The following is a 27926-nucleotide window of genomic DNA, read 5'->3' as shown; positions in this document are numbered from 1 at the left end:
ATCCAGCAAAAGGGAGCCTAGCAAGGTACTTCTTTGAAGAAGCATCTGCCTTCCACTCTCGAAGCCACAAGATCCTGCGGATAGCGAGGGAATTAGACGAAGCCACCGCAGTGCGGTGAGAAGCCTCCAGCATGGCAGACATGGCATAGGATGAAAAAGCTGAAGCTTGGGAAGTTAAGGCAACCATTTCGGGCATAGATTCCCTGGTGAGGGAATGCATCTCCTCTAGAGAAGCAGAGATGGCTTTGAGAGCCCACACTGCTGCAAAAGATGGGGAGAACGAGGCCCCTGCCGCTTCATATACAGATTTGGCCAGAAGGTCAACCTGGCGGTCAGTGGAATCCTTAAGAGAGGTGCCATCAGCCACTGATACAACGGTTCGGGCTGAGAGTCTAGACACCGGGGGGTCTACCTTTGGTGAATGAGCCCATTCCTTGACCACCTCAGGTGGAAAGGGAAAACGGTCATCAGAACCACGCTTTGGGAAGCGTTTGTCAGGACAGGCCCTAGGCTTGGTCACAGTGGCCTGAAAACTGGAGTGGTTAAAGAACACACTCCTTGTCCTCTTAGGCAAGGTAAACTGGTGCTTTTCTGCCAGAGAGGGTTGCTCCTCTGATACTGGCGGATTGAGGTCCAGTACAGAATTAATGGACGCAATCAAATCACTAACATCTGCGTCACTTTCGGACAGATCAATGGGGCACATGGAGGTAGCGTCCGAGCCCCCAGTAAAGGCATCCTCCTCGTCCTGCGAGTCAGTTCGTGAATCAGAGCCGCGAGACGAGGAAGGAGAGGGAACCCTGCGTCTCCTTTTAGGAGGACGGGGTCTGGGACCAGATGAGGAATCCTCTGTGAGCTCCGCTGAGAGGGCCCTAGCAGCAGAGGCGCCCTGAGAAGGTGGGCTGATGCATGCTCAGCAAAGTCCAGGACAGCTGTCCCATGGAGTCGGCAAAAGACTGGGAGATCGACCTAGAGAAGGATTCTACCCAAGCCGGGGGTTCAGCCACAGGAGCAGGAGCAGCCGGAGGGACCACTGTGGGTGCGATTCCAGGCTGAGGCATTGTCAGGTTAGAGCAGGCATCACAATGTGGATATGTGCTCGGTTCAGGCAGTATGAGCTTACATGCAGTGCATATTGAGTACAGCCTTGCAGCCTTGCTCCTCGTGTGAGACATGCTGCTGAAGTGGGGCTCTGAGCCAGAATGACCCCCAGAGAGTATATAAGAAGGTCCACAACCGGAGGTTGTGGCTTACCAGCCCGTTTGTGTGCCCTCCAGATCCAATAGCCCGGACCCCCAAGCAGCTTAGCAGGGATGCTGCAGCCAGCGCTGATCCAGAGAAAAAACGCTGAGAAAATGGCGCCGGAGCGAGGAGAGGGGGCGGGACCTGCTCTGAGAGCGGGATCTGGAGGGCCAAGGAGATTTACAGGGGAGGGGACATTTACTCAGAGAGGAGTGTCCCTCCCCTGTGCCGAACGGCCGCTGGGTGGAGCCGCACTGTCCCTCTGCATGATTGACATTCGAGGGCAGTGAAATCGAAAGTAGGCCTCCGGCGAAGCCGGGGCCTAAATTTAAGCGATGCGGCCGGCGCGCAGTCACCATCGGCGCAGTTCTCAGGCGACAGCCAGAGAACCGGCCGGAAATGTCACAAAAGTTACACAGCACACTCTCCCACCATAATAAAGTACCGGGACCCCCCGAATATAAACGTCTCAGGTACTTAGCTTGCTGAGACGCAGGGTTCCAAGTCCCTGGGGATGAGTGCTCCGTCCAGCAGGATCCTGAAGGGCTGCGGATGGAGACCGGTCTCCTGCAAGGCAAGGAGGACCGTGCTGGCTCCCACTTCAAGCCAGAGCCCGAGGGATGGTGAAGGAGCGCGGCATGTAAGGCTCCAGCCTTGTAAATCAACCTTAACAGCACCGCCGACACAGTGGGGTGAGAAGGGACATGCCGGGAGTCCAGGCTTGGACCCGCTTTTCTTCAAAAACTTTCCAAAAATGAAAAATCAGATGAGAATGCATGTGTGGATGTGTGCCTCCTGAACACAAAGCAATGAACTGGCTAGATCTTGTTATCCAGGGGGTGTATATGCTCAGAGGGAGGAGCTACACTTTTTAGTGTAGTACTTTGTGTGTCCTCCGGAGGCAGAAGCTATACACCCTATGTCTGGGTCTCATATAGGAACGATAAAGAAACGTAATTTTGGCGTTTGGATTTTTTTTGCCGCTACGCCGTTTACTGATCAGATTCATTGATTTTATATTTTGATAGATCGGGCATTTCTGAACGCGGCGATACCAATATATATGTGTGTGTATTTTTTATTTTTTTAACCCTTTAATTTTCAATGGGGTGAAAGGGGGTGATTTGAACTTTTAGGTTTTTTTATTTTTTTTAATTGTTTAAAACTTTTTTTTTACTTTTTTTTTATTTTACTAGTCCCCCTAGGGGTCTATAGCGATCAGCAATCCGATCGCTATTATCTATCTGCAGATCTCAGCTACAGAGGTAACGGGGTAAGTTGACTGTTATGGCGGCGCCCATATACATATCACTGCCAGATTTTGGCAGCAAAATTTAAGGGGTTAATGGCCGCAGGTGGAAGCGATTCCACCAGCGGCTAGCAGGCACACGTCAGCTGTTGATAACAGCTGATATGTGCGCAGATCGCGGCCGCCTACCGGCGGCAGGGGGCGGGGCTTACCGGCACACGATCCATGACGTACCCAGTACGTCATGGGTCGTTAAGGGGTTAAACCCCTTCACCACCAAGCCTGTGATACCTTTCCGGCCAGGCCAAATTGTTTGAATTCTGACCCGTGTCACTTTATGTGGAAATAATTCTGTAATAGTTTAATATATTCCAGTGATTCTGAGATTATTCTACTTCATGTTAGTGGTAAAGTTTGGTCAATATGATTTGTGTTTATTTATAAAAATATAATAAATGTAACAAAATTTTAGGGATGCGCACATTATATTTGAAGTGACTTTGAGAGGCCTATGTGTCAAAGTACCCAAAAGTGACACCATTCTATAAACTGCACCTCTCCATCTAAAGAAGTTTATTAGTCCTTTAAAGGGAACCAGGATTCGAAACTAAAATCACCAGGATTTTCGTATACAAGTTAAAGCCAGCACTATACTGGCACTATCAGGCTGATTCTCTACAAAACTGACGTGGTCAACTCGGATGTTTAGGTTTTGAAATCCAAAACCGTAAAGGTTATAAAATGAGCAGCTAGTTGAGTGACATCAGCAATGGAGCAGATAATATATTCATAGTTATCCCCTCCCTCTGTTTGTATAATACTTATGCTAATTCTAACGACTCACTTTGTCTGTTGAAGGACCTGTGTGAGGTCATAGCCATGTGACCAGAAGGGGCGGTGCCTCAGCCACCAAAGCTGGATACCAGGTCACATGGGTATGACCTCACACAGGTCCTTCAAGACAAAGTGAATTGTTTGTATAATGCTTATGCTAATTCTAACAAACAGAGGGGAGGACTATGAATATATTATCTGCTCCTTTGCCGAGGCCACTCACCAAGCATCTAATTTTCTAAACTTTACTTTTTTGGATTTCAAAATCTAAACATCCGAGCGTTGGTGGAGTGGAGTCACAGGAGGCAGGGTAGATGCAGGTGGAGTCTGTGATGGCAGCGGTGGGTATGTGCTGGCAGGGTTGTGGCTAAATCCCAATGGCTAGAAGGACCTTTGGTTGGTGGGCGTGGTGATGCTTCCTCCCGTCCACTTCTTTTGTCCCCCCTGCACCACACCCATCTGGGGGTCTTCTATTATAATCAACTCCATGCCCACGTGGACTTAGAAAAATAACGTTGCTTCCTGGTATCAGCTATATTGGTGGAGGCCCCACCCCATCTGAGACACCCACTGCAGCTTCCACTGCCAGCTGGCCATCCGCAGAGAGAGGAACCAGCAGGCCGCCTGCACATAGAGGCAACCAGCCCCCAGCGCCAATTCGCCACCACCTAGTAAGCTATATTCGGATTTTAAGACGCACACCTCATTTTCCTCCCAAATTTTTGGGAAGAAAAGTGAATGTTATAATCCAAAAAACACGGTATTTAACTATTTGACTCTTGGAGCACAGATTTTCCTACAATAGTTTTTGGAATCCATATACAGAGTTCCTAAATGGAAAAGGAGCAGGAACCCCCCCAACCACAAGTGACCCCATTTTGAAAATTACACTTCTGTGAGAATGTATCTACAGGTGTGGTAATGATTTTGACTCCAAGGATGTTTTCCAGAAGCAAGCAGCAATGGATATTGCAGAGTGAAAATTGCAAACTGTCATGGTAGTTAGTACCCAGCTCATGTTTCTGGAAACAAACACCTCGTAAATTAGGCAGGCTCTTATTTCAACAGAAAACGCAAACAATGACATTAAATGTGGTTCAGGCAGATTGTGGGACTCAGAAAGGCGGGGCATTTGAATTTGGTAGTACAGATTTTGCTGGATTTTTTTTGAGGTGCGGGGGATATAACGCTTTTAGGAAGCCTTATGCGTTACCAGTAACATAACAGTACCAATACACATAAAATTTTGGATTACATTTATCCCATGCACAATGCTGAGCACTTAATCAGTGTTTCCATCTAAATCTCAAAATGACATTCAGATGACACTCCAAGGGTTTAATTCTCTATAAAGGAGGCAGCTGAGGTGGCAGTTACTCTGTACTCCATCTGGCTTTTGTTCAACAGTGTCTATCTTTTCAGAACTGCAAAAAACTGGGGTCGAGCACACTTTTATGCACGCTTAAGATGACGGACACAACTGGATAATGTAAGCAATAGTATAGCTATGCTCACTGTATATTTAGGTGCTCAGGAGTAAATTGTATAGTATATTAGAAAAGTAAACTCCGGCACTCAAAAAATGAAATGACAACTCTCTTATTGATGAAAAGATATTTTTTCACATGAAGAATCAACAAAAACGTTTCGGCTGTTTGACTTCTTCAGTTTTTTATAGTTTTTTATCTGACTCTAGGAGAATAATTATGGATTCATACTAGAACATATTCTGTTGTCATCATAGTAGAACGCTTATAGTGTATGCATCGGTAAACAAGTATCAAACCATCATAGGTAATAAATGACATCATGAACGGTGTTCATCAGTGTCCAGGAAGGGAATCCCTTCCTGGACACTGATGAACACAGTTCATGATGACCTAATTGTCATTTATTAGCTATGATGGTTTGACACTTGTTTACCGATGCATACACTATAAGCGTTCTACTACGATGACAACAGAATATGTTCTAGTATGAATCCATAATTATTCTCCTAGAGTCATATAAAAAACTATAAAAAACTGAAGAAGGCAAACAGCCGAAACGTTTTTGTTGATTCTTCATGTGAAAAAATATCTTTTCATCAATAAAAGAGTTTTCACTACTGGATAATAGGCCAAATTACTCCCTCTGCCTCATTAAAGGGAATGCAGAGCCTTACATTTTTTGTGATTACTTTTTTTTACTAATTTTTTACTTGGTCCATACTCTGATCACTGATGCAATGCACAAGTATCAGTGACAGTGGTAGAAAGCCTTTTAGACCATGCTCCTCGATTATGTTGCAGGGGTGCCAGTTGTGTGGGAGAGGAAGCACACTCCGTCACCCATGCTCCTAAATGCAGCAATCACTATTGACCTCAGTATTTAGGGGCTGAAACAACTGAGGGAGGCGCAGGCACCGACCATGGCTGTGACCGACAGAGGTCTGCTATCACCTACGCCAAGATCCTGTTCCTGCACGATCACAATGACATACTTATAAGTCATTGGTTGGGAACCCCCATCTGACCATGATGTATAGGTATGTCAAGTGTTGTGAAGGGGTTAAGAATTATACAACAGTAAAGGCCAAGATACAGACTAGATGTCAGAATGTACAAGTAGTAAGAATACATATAAACCAGTCTCACCAATACCATCTTTCCTGAATGCAGATCCCCTCAATCCAAATGGACAATCCATATTCTGCATATCACAGTCATACTCACTATAACAGAGGAGAAAAACAAACAAATAAATACATTTTTAGACTCGCTTGTTACAGGGTTGGTGCCTCAGGATTGGAGGATTGCTGATGTGGTACCAATATTAAGAAAGGTAAGAGGGTAGATCCAGGCAACTACCGTCCAGTAAGCATGACATCAGTTTTTGCAAAGTTTTTCAGGGCATTTTAAGGGATGACATGCAAAAATATATTTCAGAAAATAATATAATAACTGATAAACAGCATGGATTCATGAAAGTCGTGTCTAACCAACCTGTTGGGGTTCTATGAGGGGGTAAGTGCAAACCTGGATATTGGTAATGCAGCTAATGTGATTTATTTGGACTTTGCAAAGGTATTTGATACTGTACCACACAATAGCCTTATACTAAAGCTCCAGAAGCAAGGACTAGGGGAAACTATATGCAACTGGGTAAGGAATTGGCTAAAAGATAGGAAACAAAGAGTAGTCATAAATTGTACATTCTTTAAATGGGCTATAGTCAGCAGTGGGGTACCGCAGGGATCTGTGCTAGGACCAATTCTTTTTAATCTCTTTATTAATGACCTTGTGGATGAGATTGATAGTAAAGTGTCAGTCTTTGCTGATGACACCAAACTATGTAGGATATTAAAAACTGACCTTGATAGTACAATATTACAAAAAGATCTGGATAAGATGCCAGAATGGGCAGATACTTGGCAAATGAGATTTAATGTTGCTAAATGTAAAGTAATGCACCTAGGACGGAGTAATCCTATAGCTGCGTATACATTAAATGGAAGTAAACTCGGGACTACAGAACAGGAGAAGGACTTGGGTATTCTCATTACAAATAAGCTGAGCAGCAGCACTCAATGTCAAGCAGCAGCTTCTAAAGTAGACAAGATTTTAGGGTGTATAAAAAGAGATTAGATCCAGTGATCCCAACGTATTGTTACCCCTCTATAAATCACTTGTAAGGCCACATCTGGAATATGGGAACCAGTTTTGGGCTCCACATTTTAAAAAAGGACATTCAGAAGTTAGAGGCAGTTCAAAGGCGGCCAACTAGACTATTACAAGGAATGGAAGGCCTCCCATATGATGACAGGTTGAAAAAGTTAGATATGTTTAGCTTAGAAAAAGACGTCTCAGAGGAGATCTCATTTCTATGTATAAACACATGTGTTGTCAATATAAAGGACTGGCACATGACTTATTTCTTCCAAAGACAATACTAAGGACCAAGGGGCACTTACTGCGAGTGGAAGAAAAGCGATTCCGACAGCTAAATAGGAAAGGGTTCTTAAGGCTACATGCGCACGTTGCTTTTTTTCCTGCTTTTTTGCTGCTTTTTTGGCTGCAGTTTTGTTGTCAGAACTTTCTGACATTTGACTTCCCAGCAAAGTCTATGAGAAGTCAGATTTGTCATGTGCACGTTCCAGTTTATTTGTCAGCGCTTTATTTGTCAAAGGTTTGTGACAAATAAAATACAGCATGTTCATTCTTCCTGCGTTTTTGTCAACATTTGTCACAAAAACGCAGCAAATACGCAGGGTGTGAAAAACGCACCAAAAACGCACCTAAAATTACATGCGTTTTTTGTGACATTTCCAGGCTCTCTCTGACAAGGTGCAGTTTTGGCTGCATTTTGGCTGCAGTTTTGGCTGCAGTTTTTGAACACAAAAAGATGCAGCGTGGGCATGTAGCCTTACAGTTAGAGCAGTCAGACTGTGGAATGCCCTACCACAAGAGGTAGTAATGGCTGATACTAGAACAACTTTTAAAAAAGGGCTGGATGATTTCCTCACTACACACAACATTGTTGGTTATAAATGACTTAGTGACCAAATATAAAACTGGTGGAGGAAGGTTGAACTAGATGGACCTAGGTCTTTTTTCAACCTAAGTAACTATGTAACTATGTAATAAAACATTCCACATTATTATTTTTAAATCTGTGCCATGCTATTAACAATTTTAGCTGCCAACAATAACTCACACTGATGCAGTGTTCATCAGCGGCCTTCTCCTTCCCAGACGGCTCTGTGTGAAGTGCTCAAAGCGTTCAGACTTCTTCCAGGTGTAGTAGTACTGTACACACTCCCCCACTGACCGTGTACGGACCTTGGCGAACAAATGACAATAGGGAAAATTACACTATTCGAGCTCAGAAGTTCTCAAGCGCTTAAACATCTTACGAAGAACCTTACCTTGTTGGCCTGAATAAGATGGAAGTTTTTACCATAGACACGAAACCCTTGCTCAAAACTTCTACACTCATCCTCACTCCATGCACAGAGATGACCTGAAAAGGACATTAGGATTAAACGAAACTACAAAGCCAAGTCAGGAGTATTGTCTTGCAATATGCAACTTTACACAGCATATACAATAGATCTAAAAAGCCACACACACACACACACACACACACACACACACACACACACACACACACACGTTGAAAAGCCAGGTTTGTCGTGTAAAATAAAAAAAAAAAAAATCCCAAGACAAAATTTCAGAACTGTGTGTAAAGTTCAATTGAAACAAAAAAAAATATATTTTTGAGTGGAAAAATAACTAAAATAATGTAGCTGCACAAATACACACACCCTTAAACAAATACTTTTTATGACAGCATTCAGTCTTTTTAGGTAGTGGTCTATCACCATGGCACATCTAGAACTGGCAGTCTTTGTCCACTTTTTTTTTGCAGTAATTCCCCATATGTGTCAGATTACGGGAGCATCTGTGTACAACCTTCTTCAGGTTGACCCACAGATATTCAATCACATTCCATAAGTGTTTGGTAAAGTCATGCTTTTGTTGATTTGGAGTACATTTAGTGGTGTTGTCTTGCTGAAAGGTGAATTTCCTCTTAAAAAGTAGCCAGTCTCACGGCTTTTCACATATAAAAGTAGGGCTACCACCTATAGGCTTTCATATACAGCATTCTGAAATGCTGTATACATGTCCCCAATCAACTCTGTAAGGCAATGAAAAGACCGTTTATTATACTCACCTGTGGATGGGCAAAGTATTGTAGGGCGCATGCACCTGAGCTCTTTGGCCTTTCCTTAGCAGGGCAGAGAGAATTACGCATGCACAACAGTGTGCTGGAGGCCACTGTGTGGATGACGTAGGATGTGTCATCCACACAAAGCAGGGCCGAAGGCTATTGATAACCAGAAGAAAGGAGGTCAGCGACATCAAGACCAGCAACACCCATTGGATCGGACCACCCCATAGGGAAATATAATAAAAAGGTATTTTTTTGCCTTGCACAGCAAACGGGGAAAAAATATACAGCATTTCAAAAAGCTGTATATCAGGGCTTACAGGCGCTGGCTGGTCCTATTTTTATGAGGAAAATCTGGTGACAGAGACCTAAAGGTCTTTTTTCAAAATTGAGTTATATTTGGAACGATTCATAATTCCCTCTACTTTTGACTAAAGCCCCAGCATTATGCTGTCTCCACTATGCTCCATAGTGGGTATGGTGTTCTTTTGATGTTGCTTAGTGTTGCACTATGCACCAAACATACTTTTTGGAACTATGGACAAAAAGTTTAACCTTGGCCAGACCATAACACATTTTCCCCACACACTTTTGGTAAAATTGATGTAGGTGTTGGGAAAACTGCCAAGTTTGGAGGTTTTTCATTGTGAGAAAAGGCTTCCCTCTTCCCACCCCTACCCCACAGGCTAGGCATATGAATATGGTAGATTGCTGTCACATGCAGTATGCAACTAGTACTTGACATTCTTGCAGCTCCTTTAATGTTGGTGTAAGCCCCAAAGCAGCCTACCAGACTAAATTTCTTCTTGTCTTTTCTTCCATTTTTGAGGGGCGTCCAGTTCTAGGTAAGATCACTGTTGTGCAAAATTGCAGCCACTTATTGAAGACAGTTTTCACAATCTTGCATGTTATAGGTAATTATTTTGTAGCCTTCCCCTGACTGATGACTTTCAACAATGATATCTTTTTAGCTGTGCTGGAAGTGGTTTATGGACATGACTTTTGCTCTTAAATGCAACTAATAAAATGTTTATCATATTTATGCATGGCTACACATGAGCAGAGGTCTCCTGGGTCTGTTCGCAGCCAGAAGTCTTGGTCTAGCACCAAGAGGCCCTAGGTTTTAGTGCATTATGGTAATAATAGCCACAAAGGACAGTACAGGTGAGAGCGAGCAGTTGCGTTGATCAGTGAGATATTTAAAGATAAAAAAAAAAAGTACAACTAACCATTTGCTGTCACATTGTGGTTCAGCAAAATGGCAGCCAGCTGGCGATCATTTTGCTGAATTCATGCAGGTAAAATTCAAGCAGAATTCAAATCTCCTAAAATAAATTCACCATTGTCTACTCTTTATGAAATGTCAACTATAAAGAGGAAAGGTGTATACATTTCTATTTTGCTGCTGCAATAAACCTTTTCCTACCTGCAAGAAGTGATTCTCATTCTTAAAGAGAACCAGACATGTGATATAAGCTGTCCACTCCATGGGCATCATGTATCAGGCATTGGCTGTATTATCTCACTCAGGTATATGAGACTATATACATATATATATATAAAGTAGCAGCAGTAGCCTTTTAACAAATTGCATAAATCAATGGTACAGGGGAAGTTAAAAGGCTTTAGAATTTACAGCAGTTACAGAAAGTCTACACACATTGTTAAATGCCAGCTTTGTGTCATGCAAAAAAATCATCCCAAAAGACACATTTCAGAACTCTTTCCACCTTTAACAACGTACTGTGTCATCCCCCGTCTTTGATGCGGGATCGCACACCCAGCCCGCATCTTTCCATGCATGTCAAATCAGTCGACATGTGCTTCTAACACAGTTTTTTTGTTTGTTTTTTTTTGCAAAAAAGATAAAGCTAAAATCACCCCCCTTTTACCAAATTAAAAATTAAAGAAGAAGGGAATTTTGTTTACTTACCGTAAATTCCTTTTCTTCTAGCTCCAATTGGGAGACCCAGACAGTGGGTGTATAGCTACTGCCCTCTGGAGGCCGCACAAAGAACTACACTTAAAAGTGTAAGGCCCCTCCCCTTCTGGCTATACACCCTCCCGTAGGAGTACAGATTCCTCAGTTTTAGTACCAAAGCAAGAAGGAGGAAAGCCAATAACAGTTTCAAAAACAAATTCAATCCGATAACACGATCGGAGAACTTAAGAAACAACATGAACAACATGTGCACCCGAAAAAACGAAACCCTAAGAACAAATAGGGCGGGTGCTGGGTCTCCCAATTGGAGCTAGAAGAAAAGGAATTTACGGTAAGTAAACAAAATTCCCTTCTTCTTTTTCGCTCCTAATTGGGAGACCCAGACAGTGGGACGTCCAAAAGCAGTCCCTGGGTGGGTAAAAAGATACCACATGAACGGGCTGTCAGACAGCCTCTTCCTACAGGTGGGCCACCGCCGCCTGAAGGACCTGTCTACCTAGGCTGGCATCTGCCGAAGCGTAGGTATGCACTTGATAGTGTTTGGTAAACGTGTGCAGACTCGACCAGGTAGCCGCTTGGCACACTTGCTGAGCCGTAGCCTGATGCCGCAATGCCCAGGACGCACCCACGGCTCTGGTAGAATGGGCCTTCAGTCCAGATGGAATCGGAAGCCCAGCAGAACGGTATGTGTGAAGAATTGGTTCCTTGATCCACCGCGCCAGGGTGGATTTGGAAGCTTGCGATCCCTTATGCTGACCAGCGACTAGGACAAAGAGCGCATCAGAACGGCGTAGAGCCGCCGTGCGAGAAATGTAAATCCTGAGTGCTCTCACCAGGTCCAACAGATGTAAACCCTTTTCAAATTGGTGAACTGGATGCGGACACAAAGATGGCAAAGTGATATCCTGATTGAGATGAAAGGAAGAAACCACCTTGGGAGAAAACTCTGGAATTGGACGCAGTACTACCTTGTCTTGGTGAAACACCAGGAAGGGAGATTTGCAAGATAACGCCGCCAGCTCGGACACTCTTCGAAGAGACGTGACCGCCACAAGAAAAACTACCTTTTGTGAAAGCCGAGAAAGGGGAACTTCTTTCAAAGGCTCGAAAGGCGGCTTCTGGAGAGCAATGAGAACCTTGTTCAGATCCCAGGGTTCCAATGGCCGTCTGTAAGGAGGAACGATATGACAAACTCCTTGGAGAAACGTGCGTACTTTAGAAAGCCGTGCCAAGCGCTTCTGAAAGAATACGGATAGCGCGGAGACTTGACCCTTAAGAGAGCTAAGCGACAAACCTTTTTCCAACCCAGACTGCAGGAAGGAAAGAAAAATTGGCAATGCAAATGGCCAGGGAGAAAACCCTTGAGCCAAGCACCACGCTAAGAATATCTTCCACGTTCTGTGATAGATCTTAGCTGAGGATGGTTTTCTAGCCTGTCTCATTGTGGCAACAACCTCATGAGATAAACCTGAGGCCGCTAGGATCCAGGACTCAATGGCCACACAGTCAGGTTCAGGGCCGCAGAATTCAGATGGAAAAACGGCCCTTGAGACAGCAAATCTGGACGGTCTGGTAGTGTCCACGGTTGGCCTACCGTGAGATGCCACAGATCCGGGTACCACGACCTTCTTGGCCAATCTGGAGCGACGAGTATGGCTCGATGGCAGTCGGACCTGATTTTCCGGAGAACTCTGGGTAACAATGCTAGAGGTGGGAACACATAGGGGAGTCGGAATTGCGACCAATCCTGAACCAAGGCGTCTGCCGCCAGTGCTCGGTGATCGTGAGACCGTGCCATGAAAACTGGGACCTTGTTGTTGTGCCGTGACGCCATCAGATCGACGTCCGGCGTCCCCCAGCGGCAACAGATCTGCTGAAACACGTCCGGGTGAAGGGACCATTCTCCTGCGTCCATGCCCTGGCGACTGAGAAAGTCTGCTTCCCAGTTTTCCACGCCTGGGATGTGAACTGCGGATATGGTGGACGCTCTGCTTTCCACCCACGTCAAAATCCGTTGGACTTCTTGAAAAGCTTGGCGACTGCGTGTTCCCCCTTGGTGGTTGATGTACGCCACCGCCGTGGAATTGTCCGACTGAATCCGAATCTGCTTGCCTTCCAGCCATTGTTGGAAGGCTCGCAGGGCAAGATAGATTGCTCTGATTTCCAGAACATTGATCTGCAGGGTGGACTCTTCCAGAGTCCACATCCCCTGAGCCCTGTGGTGGAGATACACCGCTCCCCACCCTGATAGGCTCGCATCCGTCGTGACCACTGCCCAGGACGGGGGAAGGAACGACTTTCCCTGTGACAATGAGGTGGGGAGAAGCCACCAACGCAGAGAGTCCTTGGCAGTCTGAGAGAGGGAGACAGTCCTGTCGAGGGACGTCGATTTCCCGTCCCATTGGCGTAGAATGTCCCATTGTAGAGGGCGCAGATGAAACTGCGCGAACGGGACTGCCTCCATTGCTGCTACCATCTTTCCTAGGAAATGCATGAGGCGCCTCAGTGAGTGCGACTGGCTCTGAAGGAGAGATTGCACTCCAGTCCGTAGCGAGCACTGCTTGTCCAGTGGAAGCTTCACTATCGCTGAGAGAGTATGAAACTCCATGCCAAGATAAGTCAGAGATTGGGTCGGGGTTAGATGAGACTTTGGAAAGTTGATAATCCACCCGAAACTCTGGAGAGTGTCTAGTGCCACCTTCAGACTGTGTTGGCATGCCTCTTGAGAGGGTGCCTTTATAAGCAGGTCGTCTAGATACGGGATGACCGAGTGACCCTGCGAGTGCAGAACAGCTACTACTGCCGCCATGACTTTGGTGAAGACCCGGGGGGCTGTTGCCAGACCGAAAGGTAACGCTACGAACTGCAGGTGTTCGTCGTGTATGACGAAGCGTAGGAAACGCTGATGCTCTGGTGCGATCGGCACGTGGAGATACGCATCTTTGATATCTATTGATGCTAGAAAATCTCCTTGAGACATTGAGGCTATGACGGAGCGTAGGGATTCCATCCGGAACCTCCTGACTTTTACGTGTCTGTTGAGCAACTTTAGATCCAGGACGGGCCGATACGATCCGTCCTTTTTTGGGACCACAAACAGATTGGAGTAAAAACCGTGACCTTGTTCCTGAAGAGGGACGGAGGTCACCACTCCTTCCGCCTTTAGAGCGGCCACCGCCTGGAACAGAGCATCGGCTCGGTCTGGTGGTGGAGAAGTTCTGAAGAAACGAGTTGGCGGACGAGAACTGAACTCTATCCTGCACCCGTGAGACAGAATATCCCTCACCCAACGGTCTTTGACGTGTGACAGCCAGATGTCGCCAAAGTGGGAAAGCCTCCCACCGACCGCGGGTGTGGGAATCGGAGACCGCAAGTCAGGAGGACGCCGTCTTGGCAACGGTTCCTCCGGCTGTCCTTTTTGGGCGTGACTGAGACCTCCAAGAATCTGAGCGTCTCTGGTCTTTTTGAGTCTTTTTTGACGAGGCGAATTGGGACCTGCCCGGTCCTCGAAAGGACCGATAACCAGACTGACCCTTCCTCTGTTGGGGTCTGTTTTGTCTGTGTTGCGGTAAGGATGAGTCCTTACCCTTGGAGTGTTTGATGATTTCATCCAAACGCTCTCCAAACAATCGGTCACGAGAAAAAGGCAAATTGGTTAAGCACTTCTTGGAATGAGAATCTGCTTTCCAATGCCTCAACCACAGGGCCCTACGCAAAACAACGGAGTTGGCTGACGCCACTGCCGTGCGGCTTGTAGCGTCAAGAACAGCATTAATCGCGTACGACGCGAATGCCGCCATTTGCGAGGTCAATGGTGCTACCTGCGGGGCAAATGCACGTGTGACGGAGTCAACTCGCGCAAGCCCGGCTGAGATAGCTTGGAGTGCCCATACGGCTGCAAAAGAAGGCGCTAATGACGCTCCAATCGCTTCATAGATGGATTTCAGCCAGAGCTCCATCTGCCTGTCAGTGGCATCTTTAAGTGCCGCTCCATCTTCAACTGCAACCAAGGATCTAGCTGCAAGCCTGGAAATTGGAGGATCCACTTTTGGACACTGGGTCCAACCCTTGACCACCTCAGGGGGAAAAGGATAGCGTGTATCTTTAAGCCGTTTAGGAAAACGCCTTTCAGGATAAGCGTGGGGTTTCTGGATTGCGTCTCTAAAGTCAGCGTGGTCCAGAAAAGTGCTTAAAGTACGCTTAGGGTATCTGAAATGGATTCTCTGGTGCTGCGAAGCTGACTCCTCCACAAGAGGAGCTGGTGGGGAAATATTTAACATCTTATTGATGTTAAATATAAGATCATTAACTATGGCGTCACCATCTGGTGTATCTAGATTGAGAGCGGTCCCAGGATCAGAATCCTGATCAGTTACGTCCGCCTCATCACCCATAGATTCATCTCGCTGGGATCCTGACCATTGAGATGAATGTGAAGGCCCGTCATAGCGAGCCCGCTTAGGCTGCCCGGGGCCATCGTCCGAGTCAGAGTCTTCACCCTGAGGTGTATATGCCCGTCCCGGAGCTTGGAGCTGAGGGGGACCAGGGGGCAATGATTGCACAGTGTCCGTGGCCTGAAGTACAGGCCTAGCTCGCAATGTGTCAAGAATTTGTGACATAGTGAGAGACATTCTGTCAGCAAAAGCTGCAAACTCAGTTCCTGTCACCTGGACAGCATTCACAGGTGGTACACCCTGGGTCACGTCCAGCAGAGGTCCCGACTGTGCAAGCGCCGCAGGGGCCGAGCACTGCACACAATGGGGGTCCGTGGAGCCTGCCGGTAGAAAAGTCCCACATGCGGTGCAGGAAGCATATAATGTCTGCGCCTTGGCACCCTTGCGTTTTACGGGCGACATGCTGCTGGCTCTCTGCAATGTGAGAGAGTCTATAGCCAAAGGGCGACCAGCGCTATGCAATACAAAGTATTTGTAGAAACAAAATACTAAGAATACTACTGGCACAAGAGGGGGTGAGCCCTGAGGGCTGCTTACCGCCCGCTGAATAGCGGGTAAGAGGCTGCAGAATTCCTTGTCTGGGTCTCCCCGGCTCCCCTCTGCAGCGCAGCGTGTCAGCAGGAATGGCTGCCGGCGTCTGTGGAGAGGGGCGGTCCGTGGGAGTTCCCAAACAAAAGTGCGGGAAACAGTGTCCCCTCTGTGCCGATTGTGAGGGCTGGAGTATGTAAAAACGACTCCAGCCCTCGGCGCTGATGCACTGGCCAGCGTCCCGCCCCTCTCCTGACTGGCAGGTCTGGGGGCGGGAACGAACGGAAGCAGGCCGCAAAAGCCGGGGACTCGAGTTATCAGCGCGGCCGCCGTAAAAGCGCGGGCCCGCGCTGAAGTCCCCGGCGCACCACAAGTGCCAGCCGCGCCGCAGTCCCAGCGGCCGGCGTGACCGAGTCCTAGACGTGGCCAGCGTCCCGCCCCTCTCCTGACTGGCAGGTCCGGGGGCGGGAACGAACGGAAGCAGGCCGCAAAAGCCGGGGACTCGAGTTATCAGCGCGGCCGCCGTAAAAGCGCGGGCCGCGCTGAAGTCCCCGGCGCACCACAAGTGCCAGCCGCGCCGCAGTCCCAGCGGCCGGCGCGACCGATTCCTATAAGTGTGCCTGCTTCAGCGAAGCTGAATGAGGCCATGGCACAAGCGCCGTAGCGCTGATGTCCCCCGGCGCACTACAACACCCAGCATGCTGCGGTGTGAGCGCCAAATGCACGGGGACACAGAGTACCTTGAGGAAGCAGGGCCATGTCCCTGATGTACTCCGCTCCATCCAGCATCTTCTCCAGGGGCTGTAGATGGAGCCCGGTCTCAGTGCCTGGAGACCAGTAAATCCCACTTCACCCAGAGCCCTGTAAAAAGGGATGGGGAAGGAATCAGCATGTGGGCTCCTGCCGCCGTACCCGCAATGGGTACCTCAACCTTACAAACACCTCCGACATACAGTGGGGTGAGAAGGGAGCATGCTGGGAGCCCTGTATGGGCCCTCTTTTCTTCCATCCGACATAGTCAGCAGCTGCTGCTGACTAAAAACAATGGAGCTATGCGTGCGTGTCTGACCTCCTTGCGCACAAAGCTAAAACTGAGGAATCTGTACTCCTACGGGAGGGTGTATAGCCAGAAGGGGAGGGGCCTTACACTTTTAAGTGTAGTTCTTTGTGCGGCCTCCAGAGGGCAGTAGCTATACACCCACTGTCTGGGTCTCCCAATTAGGAGCGAAAAAGAAAAATAAATTAAAAAAAATACACCTATTTGGTATCGCTGCATTCGTAGAAGTCTAATGTATCAACACAAAAAAAAAAAATCTGATTGGTAACAACATAAGATAAAAAGAAATCCAAATAAAAATCAAAAAAACAATTGCAGTTTTTTGGTCGCTGCAACAGAATTAAATATAATAAAGATTTATAACATTGCAGCTCTCAAAGTCGTGTAACAAGCTAGATTTCTCGCTCCCCCCAAAAAAATGTCTGTAATTTTTCCCCCGCTTAAATAAAACAAAAAAACTATACAATTTTGGTATCTACATAATTGTACTGACCTGGAGAATCATACCGCCTGGTCAGTTTAATGGTAAACTGAATGCTGTAAATAAAAACCAAGAAAATTGCAGAATTCACTTTCATGGTTATTTTGCCACACTTGGATTTTTCCCCCCCCCTTACCACTAGATCATATGGATTCAAAAGTACAATTCATCCCGCAAATAATAAGCTGTCACACGACTATATCGAGAGAAAAATAAAAAAGTTCTGACTCTTTGAATAAGGGGGGAAAAAAAAATTGCAAAAAAAATTAAAATAAATAAAAATAGCCAGGTCCTTAAGGGGTTGAACATAATCTATACAACTCAAGTAAAAAAAAAAAAAAGATCTCCAGTGGTCAAAGAAAAATAAAAAAAGACCTTAAATAATGTGGTATGGCATTTTAACAGGGGTGTGTAGACTTTTTATATACACCATCATATTTATGCATGGCCATGAAGTACTTTCATCATTACTTCTGTAACCATTAGAGATGAGCAAAAATATTCATAGTGCCCAGTTGCAGCAAAACGCATTAAATTTGTGACTAGACCTTACGAGTTGCCACCCTGAGGATGCAAGCTGCAGAAGTGAAGTCCAGCTGTGTGAGATGATCAGACCACAGAGGGGAACTGGGCATCACAAACCTTCTTGCTCATCTTTAGCAAATATGTAATTGCACATCACCCACCTTGTACAACTTTGACATTAAAAGACAGCCTTCTCAGAGCTTCATCTGTGTTAAATCTACATTTCACCAATTCATAGAGAGCCTAAAGAAAACATGGTAGAGGAAGCTTATCAGAATGCAAATAATAGGGAAGCAACCTGATGCAAATTAAGTCATGGCAAAGGTAAAGGTGGTGTCACACATAGCGACGACGACAACGACGTCGCTGCTAAGTCACCATTTTCTGTGACGTAGCAGCGACGTCCCCTCGCTGTCGCTGTGTGTGACATCCAGCAATGACCTGGCCCCTGCTGTGAGGTCGCTGGTCATTGCTGAATGTCCCGCTTCATTTTTTGGACGTTGCTCTCCCGCTGTGAAGCACACATCGCTGTGTGTTACAGCGAGAGAGCGACGAACTGAAGCTAGCACGGAGCAGGGAGTCGGCGTCTGGCAGCCTGCGGTAAGCTGTAACCACGGTAAACATTGGTTAACCAAGAAGCCCTTTTCTTGGTTAACCGATATTTACCTTAGTTACTAGCGTCCGCCAATCTCACGCTGCCAGTGCCGGCTCCCTGCTCCCTGCATACGTAGCTGGAGTACACATCGGGTAATTAACCCGATGTGTACTCTGGTTAGGAGTGCAGGGAACAGGGAGCCGGCAATGGCAGCGTGAGAGCGGCGGACGCTAGTAACTAAGGTAATATCGGGTAACCAAGAGAAGTGCTTTCCTTGGTTACCCGATATTTACCTTAGTTACACTTCCACGCGTCGCTGCTAGCTGGGGGCTGGTCACTGTTGAGATCTGCCTATTTGACAGCTCACCAGCGACCATGTAACAACGCAGCAGCGATCCTGATGAGGTCAGATCACTGGTCGGGATCGCTGCTGCGTCGCTATGTGTGACACCACCTTAAGACCAGTAAAGACACAGACAAGGTCTACACATTCACCTGCTCATTATCCTTGACAGTTCCTTCATCTTGGCTATATCTTCCACCAACTCGGTGTTGGTACTCTGCTGCATGACTGAGGTAATTCTCCACTTCTCTTTCTGGTAGGATATTAGGATCCCAAAGCAGCTGGTCCTTTTCCTGAGAATCTGTCAAAATCATCGAGATACAATATGAAGATTATCAATTTTCTACACACAGATTTATGGCCAAAATTTGGTGACTGACCAATTTTGTTTTTCAAAACTTGATGCTTTAGTTTTTATAGTGGCCATTCACATTAACTCTACATTGTTATAAAGAATGATGAAATTAATTGAAAAAAGAAAAAATTTCAGTCATTCTTCCCCCCCCCCCAAAAAGTTAAATCTTAAAGTTCCCCTTTCCACAGAACTTCAGCCCTACCACAACATGAGCTGTTTAGATGTTGCCTGACTCCGCTCGCTTTGCTATGCAGTCATCCTGCTCCCATTTTCCATTCATTTTGTTCGTGGCCAGTGTTCATGCTGCATTCTAATATATGATGGCACCCTTTCCTTGCTGCAAATAGTATAATATATATATATATATATATTACTTTCGATTGATCATTTTGCAGCTTTGATATTTAATGACATTATTTCACCTTTCATCTATTGCGGTCATTCAGAGTTGACACTGGCTAATGATATATGTGGACACTTACTTATATCTATGCTGTATATATCGTATTATCTGAATATGATAGGGAAGGGTACATCAGAAACTATTATGTGGGGTGTTTTCTCTGCATGGACTAACTAAGGATCTTGTATATATTATCGTTGGTTGTATTTGACTCCATGCACGGGATACACCTTACATTAAGGATTGACTTCATCTCTAGGAGTATGTTAATAATATAGCTATATTAGCGTTTTTTCAGGCTATGTATTTTATTAATCTCTAATCCATCAATATTCGACTGCGCATTTTTCAGTCTGATGATTTTTTCATCTTTATATCTGATGTAATTGTACCTGATGTTTTGCAGTGATGTAACCCGTTTTTCTCCCCTGTCACCTTTTTTAATCAATAAATCTACATTTTTGGACTATTTGATCGGCTTTCTCTTTCTTGTAATTAATTACTAGTTTTTGCGATTTGGTCCTTATGATAGTCTTATGTGTCTGCAGGTTATATGTGTATATATGAATATATACAGTATGTGCTCTTTCATTAATATGCAGCTACGTTTAATGCCAATATTTATTGCTATCATGGACAGAGTAGAAGCACTGAATGCCTGCAGATCAGCAGTCGCTCAATAACCTGCTTACACAGTCACACCGAAGTAATAGATGCGCACTAATTGATCTGCAGTTGTCCTGAGGGGATTAAACTCTAAACTAAGGCAGTAATTCTCTCTCTCCCCTCTTGAATGTATGAGCCCTTTAAACACACCAATATCTTTGAGAAGTCATTTCATCTCCCCCAAGAAACTTTCATAGGCAGTACATTCCTGCCAAATATCTAAAGTTACACCTCAAGTAACAATCAGGGTCAGAGAGGTTAAAATAGCGCAAGAATTCCAATGTAACATCACGGAGAGTTTGAAAGAGTTTTCCTGGCTTCTTGTACACCATGAGAATCCATGTGAATGGAGGAGGAATGCAGTGTCTTATTATTCAGGCACATACCTAGGTCTTATAACCAAGATGTATGAAAGGCAGGTTTAGAGAGCAGAGTAGCGCAAATCAGTTTATTGTACAGTGTGGATATTGTTTTGGTGATCGGCATGGGCATTAATATGTAGTGTTCTAGCCCGGGATGATGCCTGGCTCATACAACTCAACTCGGCACTTGAGGCGGCCGGCACCAGTGGTGAAGAGGTTTGTGGTGGTGATGTCGATACCAAAGAGGCAATTACACGATACAGGGATCTTTTGAGGAAGAGAACCAAGACCTGGTGGAACAGGGCGTTCCTGGACAAGTATTTGCAGAAAAACTTGATTCCGAGAGGCTTGCGTGTTCAAGTTTTCCCCTCTTTCCCGGTGGAGAGTGAGTCTTTTAAAACTAAATTGGAGGATCTATCTAGCGCTTGCTCGAGGGGGTATCTACAGCTCCTCAGTGAGCTTAATATCTCATCCATCTTAGACATGGAGAAGGAGATGGAACAACTTCTCCTACTAATAAAATCTAAATTATCCATTGAGGCCCTTTCCAAGTTCAATGGTGATGTAGATTCCGAACTTGGCAAAATGGAGAAGGAGATACAAACCCTTAAGATAAAGAAATTCCAACGGGACCTACGAGATCAGCAATTGAACCAAATATATAGATGGCAACAACCCTCGTACAGATCTAGGTCCAGGTTCAGGTCCAAGTCTGGATCACGATCCCGTTGAACTTCTGCTGTCTCTGGTCTCTCGCTGACAAAATGACGGCCCCTAATCGCGGGGATGGTGTAAACCATGGTACTAATCCTGCGACTTCAGGCATAGTCACAAGATTGAAAGCCACCAAACAGGCTCCACCAAAAACATCAAAAAAGGACAGTCGTGTCCTTTAGGTAATCAATCTCTCCACTCATGCACTGTCGGGGATACAGACTGAGGTTCTATCCAAGGGATTGTCCTTCTCTCCGACTAATTCCTTTGATTTCTTCACAGCCATGAAAGACTTACATCTTTTCTCTAGAAAATTGGTACTGAAGAAACTGCATACTCGTAATATACCAACTTTTGGCTTGGATAGTCGTGCTGAGAGAGAAGCTTTGGCAATCTTGGAGGAACTTAAGTCTGAACAATCCCCTGACAGTGCAGGTGTGTATCCCCCTTCGATTATGCCCAAATCTACGAAATTTCCCCCCTTGTCATTATGCCCCTCTGTCGACATATTTACGAGACTGGTGTTGAATGATTTTGCCCAATTATCAAAACGGTACAATGACAACCTTAGTCTCCGACAGAGGACGGCATTAAAACATCTTCAGGATTGGAAGGATGTCGTAATAAAGCCCGCTGACAAAGGGGGGAAATATAGTAATTTGGCCTATGGCAAAATATGAAAGGGAAGTCTTTCGTCAGCTGAGAGACAGAGACACATATAAGAAATTGGATTTTAATCCTACCAACTCCTTCTCCAGGGATCTTGTGGTGATCCTTGAGCGAGCGCTGGACTTGGGTCTCATCACAAGGAAGGTCATGGAGGGTCTGATTGTTAAATACCCTAAGGTGCCCTCCTTGTACTTCTTGCCCAAAATTCACAAGGATGCCCTTGACCCGCCCGGCCGTCCGATTGTGTCTGGATTGGAGGGAATGTGTGACCCGGTGTGCAAATTTATTGATTTCTATCTCAAACCCCTAGTGGAAACACTTCCCTCCTTTCTTAAAGACACAACGGACGTGCTGAACAGGGTCAATGGCATCCATATGGAACCTGACATGTTGATCGTTACGGCGGATATAGAATCATTGTATAGCTGTATCCGCCATGATGATGGACTGGCAGCTGTTCAATTCTTCCTCGGGACCTCCGGTCGGGACGGCGAGATGTGTGATCTTATTCTCTCGCTGCTCCGCTTCATCCTAACCCACAATTTTTTTACGTTCAAAGATTCGTTTTACCTCAGCAGCGCGGCACTGCGATGGGTGCGGGGTTATGATCCGGAACCATGGAAGACCACCACAAAACATTGGCAAAAGGTGACAAGAGCATTGGCAACTAATCTGGCCGCCATCCCCTTACTAACCATCACAACTGGAAGTAGCCGAGGGGTGAACTAACATCCTGTGCACCGCGAACCCAGCCGGAGAACTAACTATCCTAAAGGTAGGAAAGATGAATAACTTTCTGCCTCAGAAAACAGACAAGAATAGCTAGCCCCCCACATTCAAAGACTGCGGTGATATAGGAAAAACACAATATACAGGTAGATGACAGGATTAGCAAAAGATGAGGCCCCCACTGACTAAAATAGGAAAGGACAGGAAAGGGACTGATGGTGGCCAGAGAAAAACCCTGCAAAAAACCAACTTCCTGATAGTACAAAAAGGCCCTCAGATCGCACGATCTGAACTCCGTCCTATACCAGGTGCCCTTGTCATACCAATGAACAGAAAACAAGAATCATAAAGTCAACAAGCCACAAACACATGGACCGAAAGAAGCTATACTCCACACAGAACTGCAGGGAGTTCCTCAACAGTCCACTGAGGGGGAAAATCCCTGCAAGCAAATAAACTGAAACCAACCACAGCAAATGACAAACCCAGATAAACAAAAGAACCAGACAATAAATAAAGAGCAAGCACTTATCTGGGGAAGATGTGGTGTAGAGCAGGATTAAGCAGGCTGGAGATACAAAGAACAACTGACATCCGGCAACAGCCTGCAATCAGACCAGGATTTAAATAAGCAGAGAGTTAGCAAAGGAAACACCCACTGCACAACACACCTGGTCCAAGTCCAAACCATTCCTGGCCACCAGAGGGAGCCTCCCAGCAGCCAAAACATAGCTAACATTCACAACAGTGCGGCCTGTGCGCCCTCGTACGCTAATCTCTTCCTAGGGTTCTGGGAGAGCTCAATCTTTGGCAACGGGGGCGATCAGGCAGTATCCCATGTGCAGTGCTGGCTGAGGTATATAGACGACCTGTTGAACTTTTGGCAGGGCACGGCTGAGCAGCTTGAGACTTTTGTGGGTAGACTGGGCATGAATCCATATATCATCAAATTGACGTATAAATATCATGATAAACGCATTGACTTTTTGGATGTGCTTATTTAAGTCGACGACAACGACTTCATCCAAACAGATGTTTTTCGTAAATCTACATCTGTCAATGCGTTACTTCATGCCTCGTCTGCCCACAACACATCCACTATTCGCGCTGTCCCCACCGGACAGTTCCTGAGGATGAGGAGAATATGTTCATCTGACCAGAAATTTGAAGAGCAAGCTGCCGATCTCATGTCACGGTTCCGAGAAAGAGGGTATAGCAATCGTAGCATCAAGAGGGGTTACCTTAGGGCTAAGAACACCCCGAGATCCCAACTCCTTGTGACGAGACACAAGAATACGTCTGATGGACCAAGTGTCAGGTTTATTACCACATTTAACCATGAGTGGCATATTAGGGCTATCCTTAACTGACATTGGTCCATTTTAAAGATCGATCCCTGTTTGAAGGACTCACTCTCTAATTATCCCATGATGACAGCCAGAAGAGCGGCCAATCTCCGCGATGTACTTGTCAGGAGCCATTATGTTCCTCCAGCATATAGTTTTTTGGGCCTGACCAATCCTCGCGTCGGCTGTTTCCCATGTGGCCACTGTCTGGCCTGCAGCAATATCCTGCGGAGCTCGGTGTTTTGATCAGCAGATGGCACACGTGAATTCCGCATTAGAGATTATATCTCATGTGGTGCGTCAAACGTTATATACTATGCCGTTTGTGGATGTCCACTAACTTATATTGGTTTGACTTCACGTGAACTGCGCATCCGTGTCCGAGAACACATAAGGGATATTGCTGCGGCCCAGACTGTGGATGACATTGCCTCTTTAAAAAACATACCTCACCACTTCCAATTGCACCATGGATGTGATCACATCACTATCTATACGTGGTATTGAAGTAGTTCATGGATGGTGACACTTGGTACTACCACCCCTTTGGGTCTCAATGAGGCTTTGAGCTTCGCTCCCTTCTTATGAACTCACCGCATTTAGGTTTTTCCCTTTCTCTTGATTGAGGGAAATATGTCTTTTTTAAATTCTTCATGTTTTTATATCACTTATTTATTTTGATTTTTCCTTCTTTCACTTTGCTCTCCCTTATAGCTTGGACCTTGTCCTGTTTATTGATGTGACATGCATGGGGACTTCCAGCTTGTGAAACTCCACACTGAAACTTACACAGTGATTGGATTGGATACACATCATTTGAATGGCTGTATTTATGTTTATGCATTATTATGAATATCGATACCTGCACTGCACGTTTATAATGTTTACTCCACTATGATGTGCCCCCTCTGGTCGTATTATACTTATTGTGGTTACCTTCATCTGTCACAAACCACCGGGGGGGTCACTCAGAAATCCCCCGCGCTGGCTACCAGTACGTCACAATCGGGGGGTAACAAGTGGGGGTCACCCCTCCTTTATACCTCCCGACCGACAGACAGAGCACGTGACGCGCTCTCTAGCGCCCCTCTTATAGTCAGGCCAATTATGGAATTGCCCGACAATAAGCAAGGAGGCCGCTATACTACTTATGCCGATTATTGAAGGGTCCCCGGTGAGAGTAGGGTATATATTCCCCCGACCTCCGCGGGCGGAATATATAAAATCTCCCCGAATCTCACGGGCCTCCCCACAATAATCCTTGGCACAATTCGCTGCCACCAACCGATTTACGGTAACTATTAGCCGAACACACAGACGTGGGATTCAAGATCGAGATAACAGAACAGCCCAAGATTAATTATATAATTTAATCAGCCTAAAGCACACTAGAACTACAATATATACAATAGGGAATCTACAGAATATACATATGTCAGAGTACAGTTACAATCAAAGCATGGGTTACAAACAGGCATACACAGTTCCAGCAGTTACCTTGTTGCGTCTGGCCACAGGGGGGCGCTGTACCCAGGTTTCTAGGATCCTTCCCACAGATGTTTCCTACACGTGCCCCCAGCGAAAAGAACCCTGGAAAATGGCCGAAGTAGGGTTATCAACCTGGGCAGATCCAGGTCCCCTCCTACCTTAGTGACCTCACAGGGAAGCACTGCCACTCCCCCTGCATGGATCAGAATTATCCAGCAAAGGGGATATTGGCCATAACTTTGCCTGGGAGCGTCGTAGGCAGACGCCAATGCTCTCATTGTGACAGTTATGAATTTAGCTACAGAACGAGGGGACTCATGACCTGTCTGCCAGTTCCCCATTGGCTGATATCACGCCTGGGGCATTTCCCAATGTCCTGCTCCCATAAAAAGGGTGTGCCGGCATCGTCTGCATGCGGAGACACCATTTTTATGGTTGCCATATTTATCGGAAATATGGCTTGCGAGATATGAACCATTTTTTACTGGAGTCGTTCTGTCTGGCTATTTCCATAGCCTTGCTAACTAGCTAGCAGCCCCCACTACAGGGTCACGGCAGGGAGTCATCCTGTGTCCATTGTTCCCACACCACCTCATCTCCATATCACAGGACATGGCCATGGAGGTGTAAGTGGAACACTGAGAACAAGAAGGGAGGGGGCACTGCCAGGGAGTGATGAGGGATTATGACTGGAGTCATAATTCATCTTCATATCCCGGGATTTGCCTCACACCTCCCCCCTTTTGAGGGCGCTAGGGGGCAGCACACTCCGGTGTTCCCCCGTGCGCCCGTCCGCGACCTCTCCTTGTCGGGACAGCCCGTCTGCGTTACCGTGGTCACGGCCCCTTTTGTGGCGAATGGTGAAGTTGTATTGCTGGAGCGCAAGGCTCCATCGCAACAATCGCCCATTCGTCCCAGAGACGGTGTGCAACCAGCTGAGGGGGTTGTGGTCCGTCTCCACGATGAAGTGGCGCCCGTATAGATAGGGTTGCAGACGCTGCAGGGCCCACACTATGGCCAGGCACTCCTTCTCCATCGTGGAATAGGCAACTTCCCTTGGTAACAGCTTCCTGCTCAGGTACAAGACTGGGTGCTCTTGGCTCGCAGAGTCCACCTGGCTGAGCACCGCACCGAGGCCGAAGTCACTGGCGTCGGTCTGTACTACAAACGGCCGCGTGAAGTCGGCTGCCTGTAGCACGGGCGGGCTGGACAGGGCGTCCTTTAGGGCCCGGAAGGCTGTCTCGCAGTCCATTGTCCAATCGACTGCAGAGGGCAGCTTCTTCTTGGTGAGGTCCGTCAAGGGCTTTGCCAGGCTACTATAGCATGGAACAAACCTCCTATAGTACCCAGCGGTCCCCAAGAAGGACATCACCTGCTTCTTGGTCCTGGGGGTGGGCCAGGATGCGATGGCTTCCACTTTCTCAGGCTCGGGCTTCAGTGTTCTCCCACCTACCCGGTGACCGAGGTACTGGACCTCGCTCATGGCCAGCTGACACTTTCCCGGCTTGATGGTCAAACCTGCCTGGTGGATCCGCCTGAGCACCTGTGCTAGATGCTCTAGGTGGTCCTCCCAGGTGGGACTGAAGACGGCAATGTCATCCAGGTACGCGGCCGCGTACCCTTCAAGTCCCTTGAGCAGGGTGTTGACCATCCGCTGGAAAGTGGCAGGGGCATTCCTCATCCCGAATGGCATCACCGTGGACTCGTACAGTCCAAATGGGGTAATAAAGGCAGAGCGTTCCCTGGCCTTGCGAGTCAGGGGGATCTGCCAATATCCCCGGCTCAGATCCATGATGGTCAGGTACTGAGCCCCGGCCAACTGATCGAGCAGGTCATCGACGCGGGGCATTGGGTACGCATCGGCGACCGTGACCGCATTGAGCCCCCTGTAGTCCACGCAGAACCGAGTGGTTCGGTCCTTCTTAGGGACGAGGACTACAGGCGAGGCCCAAGCGCTGTTGGATGCCTGGATCACCCCCAGCTTCAGCATCTCGTCAATCTCCTGGCGCATGTGTTGCTGCACCTCCAGGGAGACCCGATATGCTGAACGCCGGATCGGGGGATGATCCCCAGTGTCCACGTGATGGACAGCCAAGTCAGTCCTTCCGGGCTGGTTGGTAAACAACCCCCGGAAGGGGTGTAGGGTGGCCCACAGCTGGGACCGTTGGTCCTCCAAGAGCTGGTGGCCAACCTCCACATCCTCAATGGATCCGCCTGCCCTAACCTGGGCTA

At 46.7% G+C, this 27926-nt stretch overlaps 1 protein-coding gene across 1 annotated transcript in view; it reads right to left on the bottom strand.

The window, feature by feature from the left end:
- The window catches only part of LOC142309247 (mesoderm induction early response protein 2-like), a 43022-nt gene extending 21474 nt beyond the window's left edge, over window positions 1-21548 (bottom strand). The window contains exons 1-6 of the mRNA XM_075347174.1: window positions 21425-21548; window positions 19115-19263; window positions 18186-18267; window positions 8232-8326; window positions 8021-8145; window positions 5962-6038 (exon numbers count right to left, since the gene is read on the bottom strand). Of these exons, the coding sequence (XP_075203289.1) occupies window positions 5962-6038; window positions 8021-8145; window positions 8232-8326; window positions 18186-18267; window positions 19115-19263; window positions 21425-21548 (652 nt within the window). The remainder of the gene's footprint in view (window positions 1-5961; window positions 6039-8020; window positions 8146-8231; window positions 8327-18185; window positions 18268-19114; window positions 19264-21424) is intronic.
- Window positions 21549-27926: the final 6378 nt, after the last annotated feature.

This window comes from Anomaloglossus baeobatrachus, chromosome 1, assembly GCF_048569485.1.
Source record: "Anomaloglossus baeobatrachus isolate aAnoBae1 chromosome 1, aAnoBae1.hap1, whole genome shotgun sequence".
Lineage (NCBI taxonomy): Eukaryota > Metazoa > Chordata > Amphibia > Anura > Aromobatidae > Anomaloglossus > Anomaloglossus baeobatrachus.
This window is presented reverse-complemented; position numbering and strand designations above follow the sequence as displayed.